The sequence below is a fragment of the Sapajus apella genome, unplaced genomic scaffold, assembly GCF_009761245.1.
Source record: "Sapajus apella isolate SASKATOON/1434 unplaced genomic scaffold, GSC_monkey_1.0 scaffold71, whole genome shotgun sequence".
Lineage (NCBI taxonomy): Eukaryota > Metazoa > Chordata > Mammalia > Primates > Cebidae > Sapajus > Sapajus apella.
In genome coordinates, this window is record NW_022437011.1 from 6,932,632 (window position 1) to 6,947,925 (window position 15,294).

At 44.6% G+C, this 15,294-nt stretch overlaps 1 protein-coding gene across 2 annotated transcripts in view; it reads right to left on the minus strand.

Annotated features, from left to right (window-relative positions):
- SPOCK1 (SPARC (osteonectin), cwcv and kazal like domains proteoglycan 1) overlaps positions 1-15,294 on the minus strand; it is a 522,198-nt gene that overhangs the window by 147,442 nt on the left and 359,462 nt on the right. For both annotated transcript variants that reach the window (XM_032250505.1, XM_032250504.1), the window contains one exon: positions 10,051-10,165. In XM_032250505.1, the coding sequence (XP_032106396.1) occupies positions 10,051-10,165 (115 nt within the window). The remainder of the gene's footprint in view (positions 1-10,050; positions 10,166-15,294) is intronic.

Consider the following 15,294-nt stretch of genomic DNA (forward strand, 5'->3'; position numbering starts at 1 on the left):
ATAGATTCTTCTTGCCTGCTACACAGAGAAAACCAATCCACTGAGACTGTGACATTATAGTAGAGAAAAAGTTTAACACAGAGCTAGCCAAGTGGTTGGACAGGAGTTTTCTTACTCAAATAAGCCTCCCTGAGAACTCAGAGGCTAGGGATTTTATGGATAATTGGGTGGGCAGGGGTCTAGGGAATGGGTGCTGCTGATTGGTGGGGGATGAAATCATAGGGCTGTGAAAAAAGGTCCCCATGCACTGAGTCCTCCTCTGGGTAGGGGCCACAGGACCAGTTGAGTCATGAGTCCCAGGTCTAGGGGGAGTCAGTCAGATGCTTGAATGTGCAGGTCTGAAAAATATCTCAAAAGATCAATCTTAGGTTCTATAATAGTGATGTCATCTATAGGAGCAATAGAATACAGAAAGTCACAAATCTGTGACCTCTGGCCACATGACTCCTGAGCAGCAGGGAATTAGAGAAAGGCAAGCTGGTAGACAATGGCTGGTTATTGTTTACCTACACCTACATTTTAGCAGAATTCAGGACGCTCCCATAATCCTAATCTTACAGCTTCTTATTAGTCTCACAAAGGTGGTTTTGGTCCCTGAGCGAGGAGAAGGATCATTTTAGAAAGGGACCATTATTATCCTTCCTTCAGAGTTTAACTATAAACTAAATTTTTCCCATGGCTGGTTTGGCCTGTGTCTAGGAATGAGCAAAGACGGCCAGCCTGTGAAGCCAGAGGCAAAATAGAGTCAGCCATGCTAGACTTCTCTCATAATCTTTACAAAGAGGGTTTTACCTTTGCCCTCTGCAGAGGCCTTCACTGTTCAACCAATCTAAAGTGACTCTTAAGCTACTCCACTCTTCTCCTCCTTAATCTTATCACAATTTATTAGATACTTAATATTTTTTCATCCGTCTTTTTCAATAGACTTTAATCACCACATGGGTAGATGATGCCCATTCATCACAAAACTCCAAACATGTAACACAGTGTCTGGCAAATGGAAGGCACCTGTTAATATTTGTTGAATAAAGAAATTATCACCAACTCCAACTTAGTGGGATCTGAATTAACGACCCATAACCCACCATCACCAGAGCATGCACGTGAGCAGTTTTCTGAGCTAGTCCTGCTGAAGTAACTACAGGGAGGACTTAAGCTCTAAAGCACTTCACTGTCACCATATTCAGCGACGGCCTCCCCTGGTGCCTACCAAGAGAAGGAACCTAGCTCCAGGCCAGAGGGCCCCTGTCACTTTGCTGTCCACTTGGGAATGCCTCACAACCATGGAAAATTTGAGCCAGGTCTCCTCCTTTCCTTCAAGTCAATGTCACCCTTCCAAAGCTAGACCTGTATGTCACTGGGAAGCATGACACCACAGCACCTCCAGCTGTAGATACATCATGGATAAGGCAGGCTGAGAGAAGGACTTCTCATTATTCACTAACACAGTAACATTGGGTTCAATGAATGCCCATGAAAAGCTTCATTTAAAAGACTGTCTTGGAAAGGTACCAAGATCCCCAAACTAATTAACTTTCATCTCTCCTGTCCTTCTGTGTACAAAGGGCCTGCCCTCTGCACCCTTTCTCCATGAGGAACATTAAAGACAGAACATTAGCTTGAGAACATTCTATTTAAAACAAAATTCCTTCTAAAGATAGCCTTGGATGTCCACCTAAATCATCCTAAGTCCATTTTCTGGCCCAGAACCCACTTGGTCAGTGCCCCAGGTGGACCCTACCTTGGTGGCTCATATCCATAAAGAATGTCTTTCACAGTTCATTGGTTGGATTAATCTGACATAAAATGTCTAAACTGAAACCTCTGGGTTTAGATCTTGATGAGTTTCAGCAGAACTGCAAGTAAGTGACAGTAGATTTATTAATAACAAAGGAGAAGGAAAGTGATTAAAGAAAAATTGAAATGAAGTAGAAGTGGGAAAATTCAATCTGATAACTGATTATCAGATTGAACAAATACAGCAACTGCAACCTCATCATTCCGGGCAGAACCACAGAGGAGGGCTGTGCATTTAAGGCTATTTTACTGGAAATGTAGGTGGGAAGTGAGAGGGCATTGTTAATCAATCTTTGGCCCTGCAAACAGCCATTCCCAGCTTTGCGGACACTTGACTTATTAGCATCTGAGCACGTGCACATCCTGGGAATTCAACCATAAAACATTCTCCATCTCCTACAGATAGAACATGGTTCAAAAACAAACAGTGATCCAGTGCTTTGGGGTCAATGGAATATACGAACTGTCCCCTCTGGATGTGGTGTTTTGTTTTGTTTTTTCTTTCCAGCAAGTGCAGCCTGGGTGGGAGATGACAAGCTCCCAGGGCAGAGGCTCTGGTTCTTGAAGGCCACACAGAGAAACTACCAGGCCAGTCAGAAGGTAGGAGACTCGCAGACCCACTGGTCAACCTTGCCAGGTAAACCTGCCCCACCCACTCCCATCTTCAGATGAAATATTTTTTTAAATGAAAAAAGACAAAACAGGGCAGAACAAGATGAGTGTGACACGTTTCACTGGCAGTCTTCTTTTATTTTTAAAAATGTATTTGTAAAATCAGCCCAGTGAATTTGCCTGATGATGTGCAATATCTGCCTCTCATTTTGTTCCTTAATCCAAGGGACTAAAAATGCCACACAATTATTCACATCTCCATTATGAATTGCTTTTTACTCTCTGCTGCTCATCACCAAGATCATCTAATCAATAGTCTTTGTTTCCGAGAGAAAAACAAAGGAACAGAGGAATTAAGTGGCTTGAGTTATAAAGTCTTGTTCAGTGAAGGCTCCACAGCGAGTTGGGTCCTTACCCTCAGCACAGCCATAAAGTGCTTCTGCTGTTTTTTAAAAAAATAGAGACACAGGCTTGTGGGTTTAAAGTAATTAAATATCTCTATGTTTAAGTGACATGTGGTTTGAATGGTTACTTTCGGTAAAGCCACAAAGGGGAAATAGGAACTCAGAATTATTGCTTAGGGCACAGAAAGGAAGAAACAGATGAAATGCCAGGGCATGGACTAGTTGCTTTGCAAGGGCCAAGGATCGGGAGAAAAGGGCCCCGACCTCTGTATAGCAGCACGTCTAGGGCCAGGAGCAGATGGGCTGATAGTTTTACCACTAAGGGAAAAGCACATCAGGCTCCTGAGAGCTTGCCCCACGACTCCACAGCAGAGGCGGCTGTGCATCACAGGGAATGAGCATGGAATCTAGAAGTGCAGTGACCTCCACTATAGTTCCAAATCTTCCCCTTACTGGTGGTGTCCAATTAGGGCAGTTATTTATAGAACCTCAACAACTCCATCTGTAAGATGGGTATTATAATATGGACCTAGCAGACAGTAGTGAGAAGTCAGTAAGATTCCTCCTGCAAAGTGTGCCTAAGACAAGGTAGGTTGTCAGTAAGTAGCATCCTTGAACAGCCACTCTCCTTCTCATCTTCTTTACTGTCCAGTGGCATTTATTTGCAAAACAACAGACTGCAGTGATGATGTTTTCTGTTGGCGAAGATGGCTGATTCGGAAGAAGGAAACCCAAAACTCCATGCATTAATTCCACAATCAGCATAGGAATATAGCACCAAGCTCTCATTGGCACCCTATCCATATGCAGAACGCAGTAAATGAAGATCCTCTGAGCTTAAAGGAGACCCCCAAAGCAATGCATGGGCCACTTGAAGGGCATGAGCTACATAAATACAGAATCACAGAACTGGATGTGGGCACAATCACATTTTGGTCACTGGCAATGCCTGGACTTGTGAAGTGCCAGAAAGCCATCCAGACACCCACGAATCACCCACTTCCTGCACGACCATGCGTCTTCCAAACCTCAACAGATATGTGTGTGTATAATCAACCAGTTCAAAGCCCGTATAGCAGGAGGCAGTGCTTTGTTGTAAAACAAAACTGAGATGAAATAACCGTCATCCTTTCAAATATCCTCTGAGAGTTTGGTATTTGAGGCACATTCTGTGATGTACTTCTCTCTGACCTCAAATACTTTGATTCTTTTTTTCAAGTTCACATAAAAGACAGAAAACTCTCAGATCGGTCTACTGTATCGAGAGCCTTGACTAGATCTGAATTCTTTGCTGGTGTGGAGAATTAGTTGTTATTCCAGATGGTTAAGAAGCGGAGATAAAGGGCCATTACATTAGAGAGGCCCAGCCCATTGGGAAGTCGGGCCATGTCTGCTCCTTATTTAAAAACAGATTAGTTCCCACTGCTCCCCAAAGGCTTCGAAGGGTACACTTAGATATTGTAAGTTCCATCCAGACATCCTTCCCTCCCATTCACAATACGCTTGCAGAATTTGAGAATGTGGCTTGTCTGGAAGGCTTAAAACAAATGCTTCAATTTTCCATTCTCCAAATGAAAATCAATGGCAACAGAGAGGTAAAATCAATGTTTCACACTCTGCAGGGAAACCTCCACCCCTTGCCCCACAATCTCCGGCCTCCACAGAACAATAAATCAGAACCAGCCATGCAGACTAGCAGAGAATCCCTGAGGGCAGAGCCCTCTGCAGGCCTGAGGACCTTCTGTTTATTATCCCCCTGCTCCCTAAGAGAATATTTTTCTTAAAAATGCCTATGAGAATGTTGTTAAAACCTAAGTCAGGAAGAATAACACAATGTTGTAATAAAAACCCTTCTTCCACAAACAAACCCATTTACCAATGGAATCCTGGGCATCTAAAACCAGGGTGTGACTTCACTGTCTCTTGAAGGGTCTGCTTTATGATCAAGCCTTACAGAATGCTTAGGCACTCAATGACCACTACTCTGAGGACAAATGACCTGCTTTCCATCATCACCAATTGGTCTGTATTCTCTAAAACTTCATGTAAATGGAAATTGTACAGTATCTCCTCCTTTTTGTGGGAGGGAGGTTTATCTTCTTTCACTCTGCTTCATTTTTACCAGATTCATCCACATTCTTGGATGTATCAATAGCCTACTTCTTTTTATTGCTGGACAGTAATCCATTATGAGATAGGCTACAATCTGTGTACTCATTCACCTCTTGGTGACATTTGGGTTGTTTCAGAGTTTTTATCTACTGCACATAAAGCTGATATGAACATCCATGAGGGAGTCTTTAAATGCACATATGCTTTCATTATATTTCAGAATCAAATCTTTTGTTGTAAATGTTTTGCAAATATTTTCTCTCAGAGTGACTTGTCTTTTTCATTTTTGTAAACGTGTCTTTAGAAGACCACTGATGAAGTCTAATTTGTTGCTTTTCTTTTTCATTTATAGTTCAAGCTTTTCGTGTCCTACTTAAGAAATCTTAGTAAAACTCAAGGTCATAGCTCTTATGTTTTCTTCTAAGCCTTCTTCCAAGACTTCTAAAAAAGCCTAAGCTCTTATATTTAGGTCTATGACTCATTCCAAGTTATTTTTTATATAGCATGTTATATAATGATTAAAATACATATCTATATCACTTGAGCTCAGGAGTTCAAGGTTACAGTGAGCTATGATCACACCACTGCCCTCCACCCAAATGACAGAGTGAGACTGTCTCAAAAAAAATTATATCTGTAAATAATTTGGAGTATCATTAAAATATTCACTTATAAATAACAGTGTGTAATAGAAATTTTTATTTGCAATATAGAAACTACTTGATCAGTTCTGACAAAAACACACCAATAGACAAAACCCATGATTCGAAAAAAAAATGGAAAAAAATATTCTGCAATATTTTCATTACTGTTTTTAGATAGTGTGACTATTGCCTATTTCTTGTTTCCTTTTACTTTTCTCCACTTTTAATGTTTTCTATAATGAGCGTCAATTATCATTACACCAAACTAAATTTAAAAACTTTTTAAGTGGCTTCCTGATTCCCAGCTGTCTTCACACTGCTCTTTTGTGCATAACTGGCCCCTCTGGAGAACCTGAAAGATGAACATACTACAAAAATCTGTCCCTCCCAACCCCACTCAATATTGCTTAACAGCAGGAAGGTGTGAAACAAAGACTTTCTAAAGAGAATTCTCCAAAGAGAATGTGAGTTTACCTGAAACCAAATACAAATGCCACCCTAATCAAGGAGAAGAATTCCAGCAGGGCAGGGCTGGCTGCCTTGCTTGGCCCCCACTGAAATTGCTTGCCTGCCAGCCCTGACACACCGCAGTCACAGATGTGTGTGTCAAACAGCTTCTCTGCTCACTCAATCTCCGCAGGCAAGGAAAGCTAATGAAATTCTCCTGCTGATGTGCTCGCTGTCCTTCTGTCTTGATCTGCTTGCAAAGACAGCCTAAGTCTGGAGCCTCATAATCAGCTAAGGCTGGCCTGGCTGCCTCTCCGTCTGTGCGCACGCCTGACTGTCTGGCGGGTGAGATTTGCCTCTTGAGCTGCTGCGGAGGCCAGCTTGGCTGGCAAGATTGCCTACAGATGTTTCACAGAGAGAAAGATTACTTCCCTGATTGATGAATAAATAGAGTTGTCAACATGGTCTCCCTGGTCAGAGGAGACCCCTGGAGTATAATGTGGAAGGACAGATGTTTCTTCTGGGAAGGTGTCCAAGACCCTTCGAAGAGGTATGCATTCAACTGATATGGTAGGCTGAGTAATTCAGCCTCTAAGAGGGAGAGAAGGAAGGGTGGACACACAACCACAGAAAACACACTGCAGGGGTTTCCTGGGCCAGGCCACCTCCCAGATCTTGATAAAGGAGTGGGCACGCCATCTCAGCCAGTGCCTCCTCTTTGGGCTGTTTTTCCAATGAATTCATAAGCCCAATGATCAGAAATCCCATCATCTTCTCAGTCTACACCTGCTATGAATTGCAAAGGGGGCAGCAGAAATGACACTATCACCCTCACATTAAACCTCAAAGGCTTCCTCTTGCAGAAACTGCAAACGCAGGCACAATCAAACTGAGTAGGGACCAAGGCATCTGCACTGAGTTACTTCTTACTTTGTAACATGCAACTTTGGAGATTTCTGGCTGACTTTCCACAACAAAGTAGACAATAATAACTATTATCATAATTGTTTTAGTAATTGTACCAACAGCCGTCTTTACTTGACATTAGGCTGTGTACTTTACACAACATCATTTTATTGAACTCTCAAACACATACATACAAAATACTCTATGCAAGGTTTCATAAAATTTATCACCCGTAAGCCCTCCCTGTAAGAATTACTAGAGGATGTGTTCCAGCAAATGAAAAAGAGGAATGGTCGAAGCACTGTCATTAAACCTGTTTAACAGATAAGGAAGCACAAACCCAGAAAGATAAAGTAACTTGCCAAGGTCACCTGGGAAATAGCCAATCTGGGAATTGAGCCCAGATGGGTCTCCTTCCTGAATCCATGCTCTCAACCACTATAATTTTGTAGTCACCAGAAGATGTGGGAGATGAGGATTACAATTTTCAACACAAACAAAAAAGTGTTGGTGCTTCCAACACAGAAACATGGGGTGCCCAGGAAAACACGATTCACACCTGGATATGCCTGAATATCAAAGAGGCTGCTGAATAGGTCTCAAACAGATTTGAGCTTCAAACTAAAAAGGTCTTCTCTAACACTTCCAGAAAAGGCTATCTTCTGCATTCTAGGAGGAAACATGAAACAGACTCTCCATCTTACACACACACACACATACTACACCACATATACACACACACCCCATTCACACACATCACACCCACATATCACCCACACCCACAGCACACACAACACACACACACACACCCCCCATTCACACACATCACACACACATACCACCCACACATACCCACACCACACTCCCACCCACACATTCACCCCCCCACACATACCCACACACCATACCCACACAGTACACACACATACCCACATACCTCATTCACACACATCACACCACATCCACACCCACACATACACACCCACACCCACACCTACACCCCCACACACCCCCACACCCCATTCACACACATCACACCCACATACCACCCACACATACATATCCACACCACACACACACACACACACACACACACACACACACACACACACACGGCTGAACAGCCTAGAGCACCATCCCAAAGGGTATTTGGATATTTTTAACTAATATGGCCACATCTTCCCTCCATCAGAGAAGGAAGACACTGCATGCAGCAGGAGAGTCTAGGCTAGTTTTCTCAGATAATAAATACCTTAAAAGGAACTTCAAATAATAAACCCCTCCAAAACACGTTTTTTATATACCACTCCCCAATGAACTTAAAGTTCCTTCAGAGTAGGAATAGGGTCTCTTGTTTATCTCTGTAGCCTTAGTGCCTAAGGCCTCAATACCTTTTCATTGAATATCAATGAATGAATGAGCAGACAATAACAGCTAGAATGAAGACAATCAACATATTGTAGTAGTGAAAACCATAAGCTTTGGAGGCAGACAGTCCTGGGTTGAATCATGCTGTTGCTTCCAAACAAATTACTAATGCATTGCTCCACTTCCGGCCTCTCATTTGTAAAGCAGAGACAAAATATCAAATTCAGAAAATGGCTGGAAAAATTCAAGGAAACAGGTGTCGAGCACAATGCTACCACAGGCTCAAGAATTCCAGGATGTAATCTATCTTTGTCACCAGGGAAAACAGTTCAGTCTGGGGACAGAGCAAAGCACATTATGATACCTTGCATCTTGGTGTTGTAGAGAAAAAGTCTGATTATTTTTAAAAGAACATTGACAGTGACCCAGAGCAAGATGACCCTAGAGGCTAGGTCTGACGCTGCATGTGCCAGGCTTAGAGAGGCCAGAGGGGTATGGGGTGGGAGCTGCTCTAGATGCTCACCCCATGCCAGGAGCGCCATTTTTCTGCCAGACCATAATTTCAGAGGGCAGGAACTCTCCAGGCTCATTCAGAGGAAACCACTTATGGGATTGAGGGAATTAAAACATACCCCAAGAGGAGCAGCCAAGGGGACTGGCATAGCTTAGACTTCGGGAAGAGAGGGAAGGGATAGGACCCACGCTGCATGGTACCAGGTCAAACTGGAGTTATAAGGCAAAAGTTCTAGGGAGGCAGATTTCAGTGGGAATCTTTATTTATCTAAATTCAGAAAGGTTGCTTTATTTGCCTAAGGTTGTGATGCAGCGCAGGTGAGCAGCAAAGCATGCTGCCCAATTGGGAACTTGACATGGTAAGTCCAAAGCCCTATGCGACACTTCTCAATTGTATAGGCAGCAAAGAGGGAGGTGAAGAATATGCACTGAAGTTGCCACCCTCTCATCCCCACCCCATCCGACTCCCTTCTTAAAGAAAGCCTGTTTGCATGTGTATATCTGTGTGCTTTCATGCTTTGGGTATTTTTGCAGGACCGAAAGCAGAAGCAGTCTGAATTCAAAGACCACACCCATCATTTGTGAAAGCCTAAACCCACTGGACAGACGATGCTGGGAGTGGAGTGAAGGGTAAGAGCCATGGCTTTAAGGACCCTGAAGAAGATGGGGGACACTCCCCCCTGGACTGGGGAAAAGAGGATATCAGGGGCTGTACCCTGAGGAAAAAGCATATTCCCAGAAGGAATGGTGGTGTGGTGGTCCTGAGAAGGCAGGAAAAAAAGACTGGCAAAGATGCTATATCCTATGGGGACATGGAAGCAGAAAGCCCTTGGACCTCAAGGGACCTCGAAGAACCATCACAATGAGGCTGTCACTGCAACCAGGAGACCAAACGCTTGGCCCCTGCTTCCTTAGTTGTAAGTTTCCTGAATCGTGGCATCACTCTGGGAGGAGAAAGGTCTCAATTATGACCAAGAAGAAATTTTCTGTTCATCTGTTCAAATCAGGACTATAGTCAAAATGAAATAGATTTAAATGAAATAAAGATGGACATTCTTTGTAAATCTGTGATTGAGAACTGAGATTTCTACCATAGATGGAGAATAGGCACCAAACACCATACAAATGGTGACCCTAACACTATGCTCTCCCCTCCCCATATTCCCCAGCCAAAGACTGCAAACCTTCACATCTGCCAGCTGCAGAATGCCTCCCAGCCTACAGCTCCCCCCACCTTCCTGCCTTACCTGGGGAGCAGGTGCTTGCGGCTGACACACAGGGCAGTCTGGTAGTCCTGGGTCACACACACTTTGTGAGGGCTGCATTTCACCTTCAGGCAAGGGTCCTTGGATGGGTCCAGGGCTGAGGCAAAAACAAGAAGGAGGGCAGGGTTAGGACCTCCAGGGAAATTTAATTTTTGTTGTTGTTGTTGAGACGCTCTCTTGCCCAGGCTGGAGTGCAGTGGCACGAGGTGCACGCCATCACACCCAGCTAATTTTTGTATTTTTAGTAGAGACGGGGTTTCATCACGTTGGCCAGGCTGGTCTCAAACTCCTGAACTCAGGTAATCCACCTGCCTTGGCCTCCCAAAGTGCTCGGATTACAGGCGTGAGTCACTATACCCAGGCTTAATTTCTATTTCTACTTAAAGAAACAAGTAGAAAATAAACTAACCATGTGTTTGCATGCATGTGTTTCCCCTCTGAGGCTGGAGGGGAATGGAATGAAAGCTCAAGCCAGGGGAAATTCTGTGTCTATCACACACATTATTCCTCAACATCAGGGGAGCAATTCCTTTGTGCTTTGGGAGTTTCAGCATTTTCAGCTCAGGCAGGAATTACTTTTAAAAAAATCCTTTAGAATCTTATGTGATCCAAGGAACAAGAACCACTTTTCCCTCTTTGGTTATGAATATGGTGTTTCTTTTTATGACTTCATTCATGCCTAATTTTACTTATTTCCTATAAAAAGTCCTTGAGGACAGTTTGTTGCTTCCATTCAATAAACACTCACTATGTGCATAAACGACCTATTTTAAGTCTCTGAAGAACTTCAGGATGTATAAGACAGTTTTGTGCCGCACAAAGTTACAGTGTAACAGGGAGGGGGAAGAGCTTACACATAAATATTTATTGTGCAAGGCAAAATTAGATAAGGACCATGAAGGGCATATAAAATGATAACAGAGCTCAAGAGAAAGATGGAGATCAATTTCTAGGGCAAGAATTGGTGAAGCATTAATATGTGAATTGGATCTTGAAGGATGGGCAGGATTTTGAAAAGGAAAGATAGAAAAGGCAATCCAGGCGGGGTGAACCAGCACGCAAGTGCAGGAAGGCATGTTCTGGCAATCATAAGATACTCAATCTGACTATGAAGTGTGGTTTGTGGGGTGGCAGTAATGAGACGGGGATGTTGATTCAAACAAGTAACTCCAGAAAGGGTCTCCAAAGACAGCAATTCATATATTGCAACATTTCTGGGAACAGGCTGAGCAGCAGGCCCTCGGCTAATCAGCACTCTGCATGCTGAGGTGCACATGCTCATCATTGGCACAGAAGAGGCCTCGGGGAATTCTCTGCAAAACAAAAGCAATTGTGCCATCTTCCAGCTCCGGGGCCTAAAGCCTATTAAGCAGTAAATCTTTCATAACTGCTCTCCAGTCAGGGGAGGTGATGTCTCCCCATGTCTTCCCCATGCAAACATTTGGTTCAACAAATTGGCATCCTGAGCAGGTACAGCAAAACTTCTATAAGAAATGGCATGGTGAAAAAACCAAACCAAAACAAACACAAAGAAATGTCACAGTGCCCTTAACCACTGGACTCGCAGCCTTCCTGACTCCTCAGCATGTAGAGGATATCACCGTTCCTCTCCTCCTGCCCATGCCCAGAATCGGTGCACTACTTTCTTCAGATGCCTGTGAGAATTTCTCAAGAGTCCTGAACACACAACATCCAAAGGCATTTCTGCAACTTGAACAGCTTAGCTGGCTTCCTCCACTGTAGCAGCTTCGGCAGCTGTAAACAGAAGCCATGCTGCATTTTCAGGCCCATCTGGGAAGTAACAAGAGCCAGGGCCTGGTCCTAGGGGAGTGACCTGGTAGAGTCTACTCCCCAAGGGATGTGGCTCTGATACTTGGAGCTTAGCAGAAAGAAACAGGCTATGAGATAAAAGAGAGGCTGATTCAAGCCCCAGGGACAGGGTGTTCATTCACTCAGAGCTCTGAAGCTTAAGGCAGCCTCTGCAAGGCAGGTGGCAGGGCCCTGTGTCTGCTGCTGAGTCTTCCGAGGCTGGGCCTTCCAGAAACCTGCAGCAAGAGCCTTCTGGTCCTGGAAGTCTCTTGGTTCCTGGGGATGTCTACATGAGAATCCAGGAGGCTGGGGCAGTCTCAGGCCAGTGCGCTGTCCCCACCCCAACCCTGGGGCTGCAGCTCTGCCAACTTTGACTTGTTCTCCAAGAATCATCCAAAATTGAGTCAACAATTAAGAATGATTACCAGATGACCACTAATAATGAAAATTTCTCTAGGGTCCTGAACAGACAAATCCAAAGGTGTTTCTGCTGCCTTAACAGCTTAGCAGGACATGCCAGTACTTCATTGTCCCTTCTCAAACTTCCACACACCACAGGATGAAGACATCTATAGATCTCAAGACTTGGGGACTAGACCCCTGGCAGCCCCCGCCATATTTTCCAGCATTTCCCCCAATAGATGCCAGGTGCTGCAGCAGACAACTTGAGATTTTCACTAAAGTGGATGTCGGAGATGGAGAATAACAGGCTGGCCTAGGGTGATGGGTATCAAAGCCTGCAGTACTTACTACACAACACGCTTTATGGCAGAATTTGAGCTTATTTTTGTCTCTGTAGCCAATTTTGTTAACATGCCACATTGCCCCTCCCCACCCCATGGCCTCAACGGATAGTGCAATTACAAGGACCATGAATCAGCTGAGCAGAGCTGGGAACAGCACCGACTCCAGGGCAGGAGCTTCTGGGACTGAACTCTGCCTCTGCTGCCTGTTATCCTTGCTATACCTTTCTTTCCTCTTCTGTAAAAATGAGGATAACAACAGTACCTGCTATTGCTTGGTGGTTATCACAAATATTGAATGAGTTAATATCTGTAAGTACTTAGAACAGACCTGGAACATGCTCTGTGTTTGTTAAGTTTTTGGTGTTTGTCTTGTGTACCCAAAGTAAATAATAAGTTTTCATAATAACAAAGAACTATACTTAACACTCACTGAGTGCTTCTGACATACAGGCAGTGAGCTAAGCCCTCTGATTGGATTACCACATTTAATTTTCACAGCCACCAAAGCAGGTAGCTGCTATTAATGTGCAGGTCTTAAAAAGCGATTGCTAATGAGAGATGCAGAGGGTATTTGCAAACCTGGTCTGTGACTCCAGAACCCAAATTCTTCACAAGTGTCTACCTCAAGCATGAGAATCTCCTAGAATCTTCTTCAAAAAGTTGACTGGAGGGCTTACCTCACACCAAGAGCCCAGGTGCACCACATTCTTGAGAGGACTTTGGGGCAGAATGAGACTTACCGGGTAAAAGGAGGGGACAGCCAGAGGACCCGGTGCTGCAGAGGCTGGGCCACCATTCCTTCTCAGTACACCCACAGGATGGGGTCACCAGCCCCGATCTTCCCTCAGAGGGTGGGGTGCCCAGCTCTGGACACCAGAGCCCTCAGCCTACCCCCTCTGAATGCAGCCATCCCCCAGCTGAGTCAAAAGAACTGAGGTCTGGTCAATTTTGTTCCTGTCTTGTCATCTGTCACCCTACCTTAGGCTAACTCCTATAGGCCACCCTCCACTTCCGGAAATTAACATTTCTTTAAAAACAAAAAGCCTCCAACACAAAATGCTAATAAATAAAAACTGTTAGTTATTAAACTCCCTAGACATACTTAACAATTTGCATACAGAAATCAAGTCTGCTAAAAATCAATTACTAGGGTCTGAATACTTCAAACATGTATGTGAATTATTTAGAGTAAATGAACTTCACAGAGCAACAAAACAGTAACAAATCAAGCTGTCAGCGTTTGTTTAATCACCTTGATGCATTTTGTTTTTGGAAAACAGCAACACTGGGATTGAAAGGGGATGAGGAGTGTGTCATTTCCATTTAAACACAGGCCTCCCAAATGCGTTTTTCCCAGCAGCCTCAAGGCTCAGGGTGACAGATGCTCTGGAAAGGCACCTAGCACGAGTACTGGAAAGGACTGTGGCTCCGCTTTGTAAAGGGAAGGATAAGAGATCTGAATAATAAGTGGCATTTGGGAGACTTTTAGTAAGTAGGGGAAACTGCAGGTGGGAAGGTAGGGGAGAGAGCGGAGTCTAATAATCCTGAGCAGGGTTCGAAGTTTCCTTGGCATGGTGCTACTGATTTCTTGGGGACCTTGCTCCAAGTTTCAATCTCTCTCTGCATATGAGGAGTGACAGGATGCAGCCATCACCAGGGGATGGCCAAGCTCTGTGTCCTCTCTGCCTCTTCTATCACCAAACCTGCAGGACTCCTGTGGACCCAAACAGGATAATGTCCTAGTGCAAAGCAGGTGCCCACCGAAGGTTAATTTTATCTTTCCCACCTATATGCAGAAACTATTCAAAAGTCAGCTGAGTCTTTCCAGGGGTAAGAAGGTTTGTGGCAGGCTTAAGGGATCCAAGTGCTTTGTAGGGCCGGCAGCGGCTAGAGCAGGTTGGTGGGTAAAAAGGCTGGAGAGGGGGCGGAGCCTGGTCCTGGAGGGCCTGGGAGCCACAGGGACCAGGCTGGGGAGCCAGGGCCTTTGAGTTCCACAGTGCCTTCAACCCAGCATGCAAGAACCTGTGGCCAGACTAGTCAGGGAAGAGGGGCAGGAAGAGGGAATCCCAAATATGCATTTTATGTAGAAAATGGCACTTAGTAAGAACAGACACACTGACACACCTCAGATTCTCATCCTGAAAATGAAAGGGGAAGTCAGGGCTAGAGGGCCCAGCGATCAACTCTTAGACTCCCCTTTCTCCTGCCAGGAACCTCCTTCCTCCCTCTCCCTGGGAACATCAAGCCACACAGGATTCTGGGAGGCACAAGCCTACCTGCTGAGACCAGTAAGCAAAAGACTGATCTGAAACGGTGGCGTGGCCGGGAGTGGTGGCTCATGCCTTTAATCCCAGCACTTTGGGAGGCTGAGGCAGGCGGATCACCTGAGGTCAGGAGTTCGAGACCAGCCTGACCAACATGGTGAAACCCCATCTCTACTAAAAATACAAAATTAGCCAGGTGTGGTAGCACTTGCCTGAATCCCAATTACTTGGGAGGCTGAGGCAGAAGAGTCACTTGAACCCAGGAGGCAGAGGTTGTAGTGAGTTGAGATTGCACCACTGCACTCCAGCCTGGGCAACAAGGGCGAAACTCCAACTCAAAAAAAAAAAAAAAAAAAAAGTGTAAAACAGCAGCGTGAACTCCTGGCCCACTTTGGTGACTTCCAGAA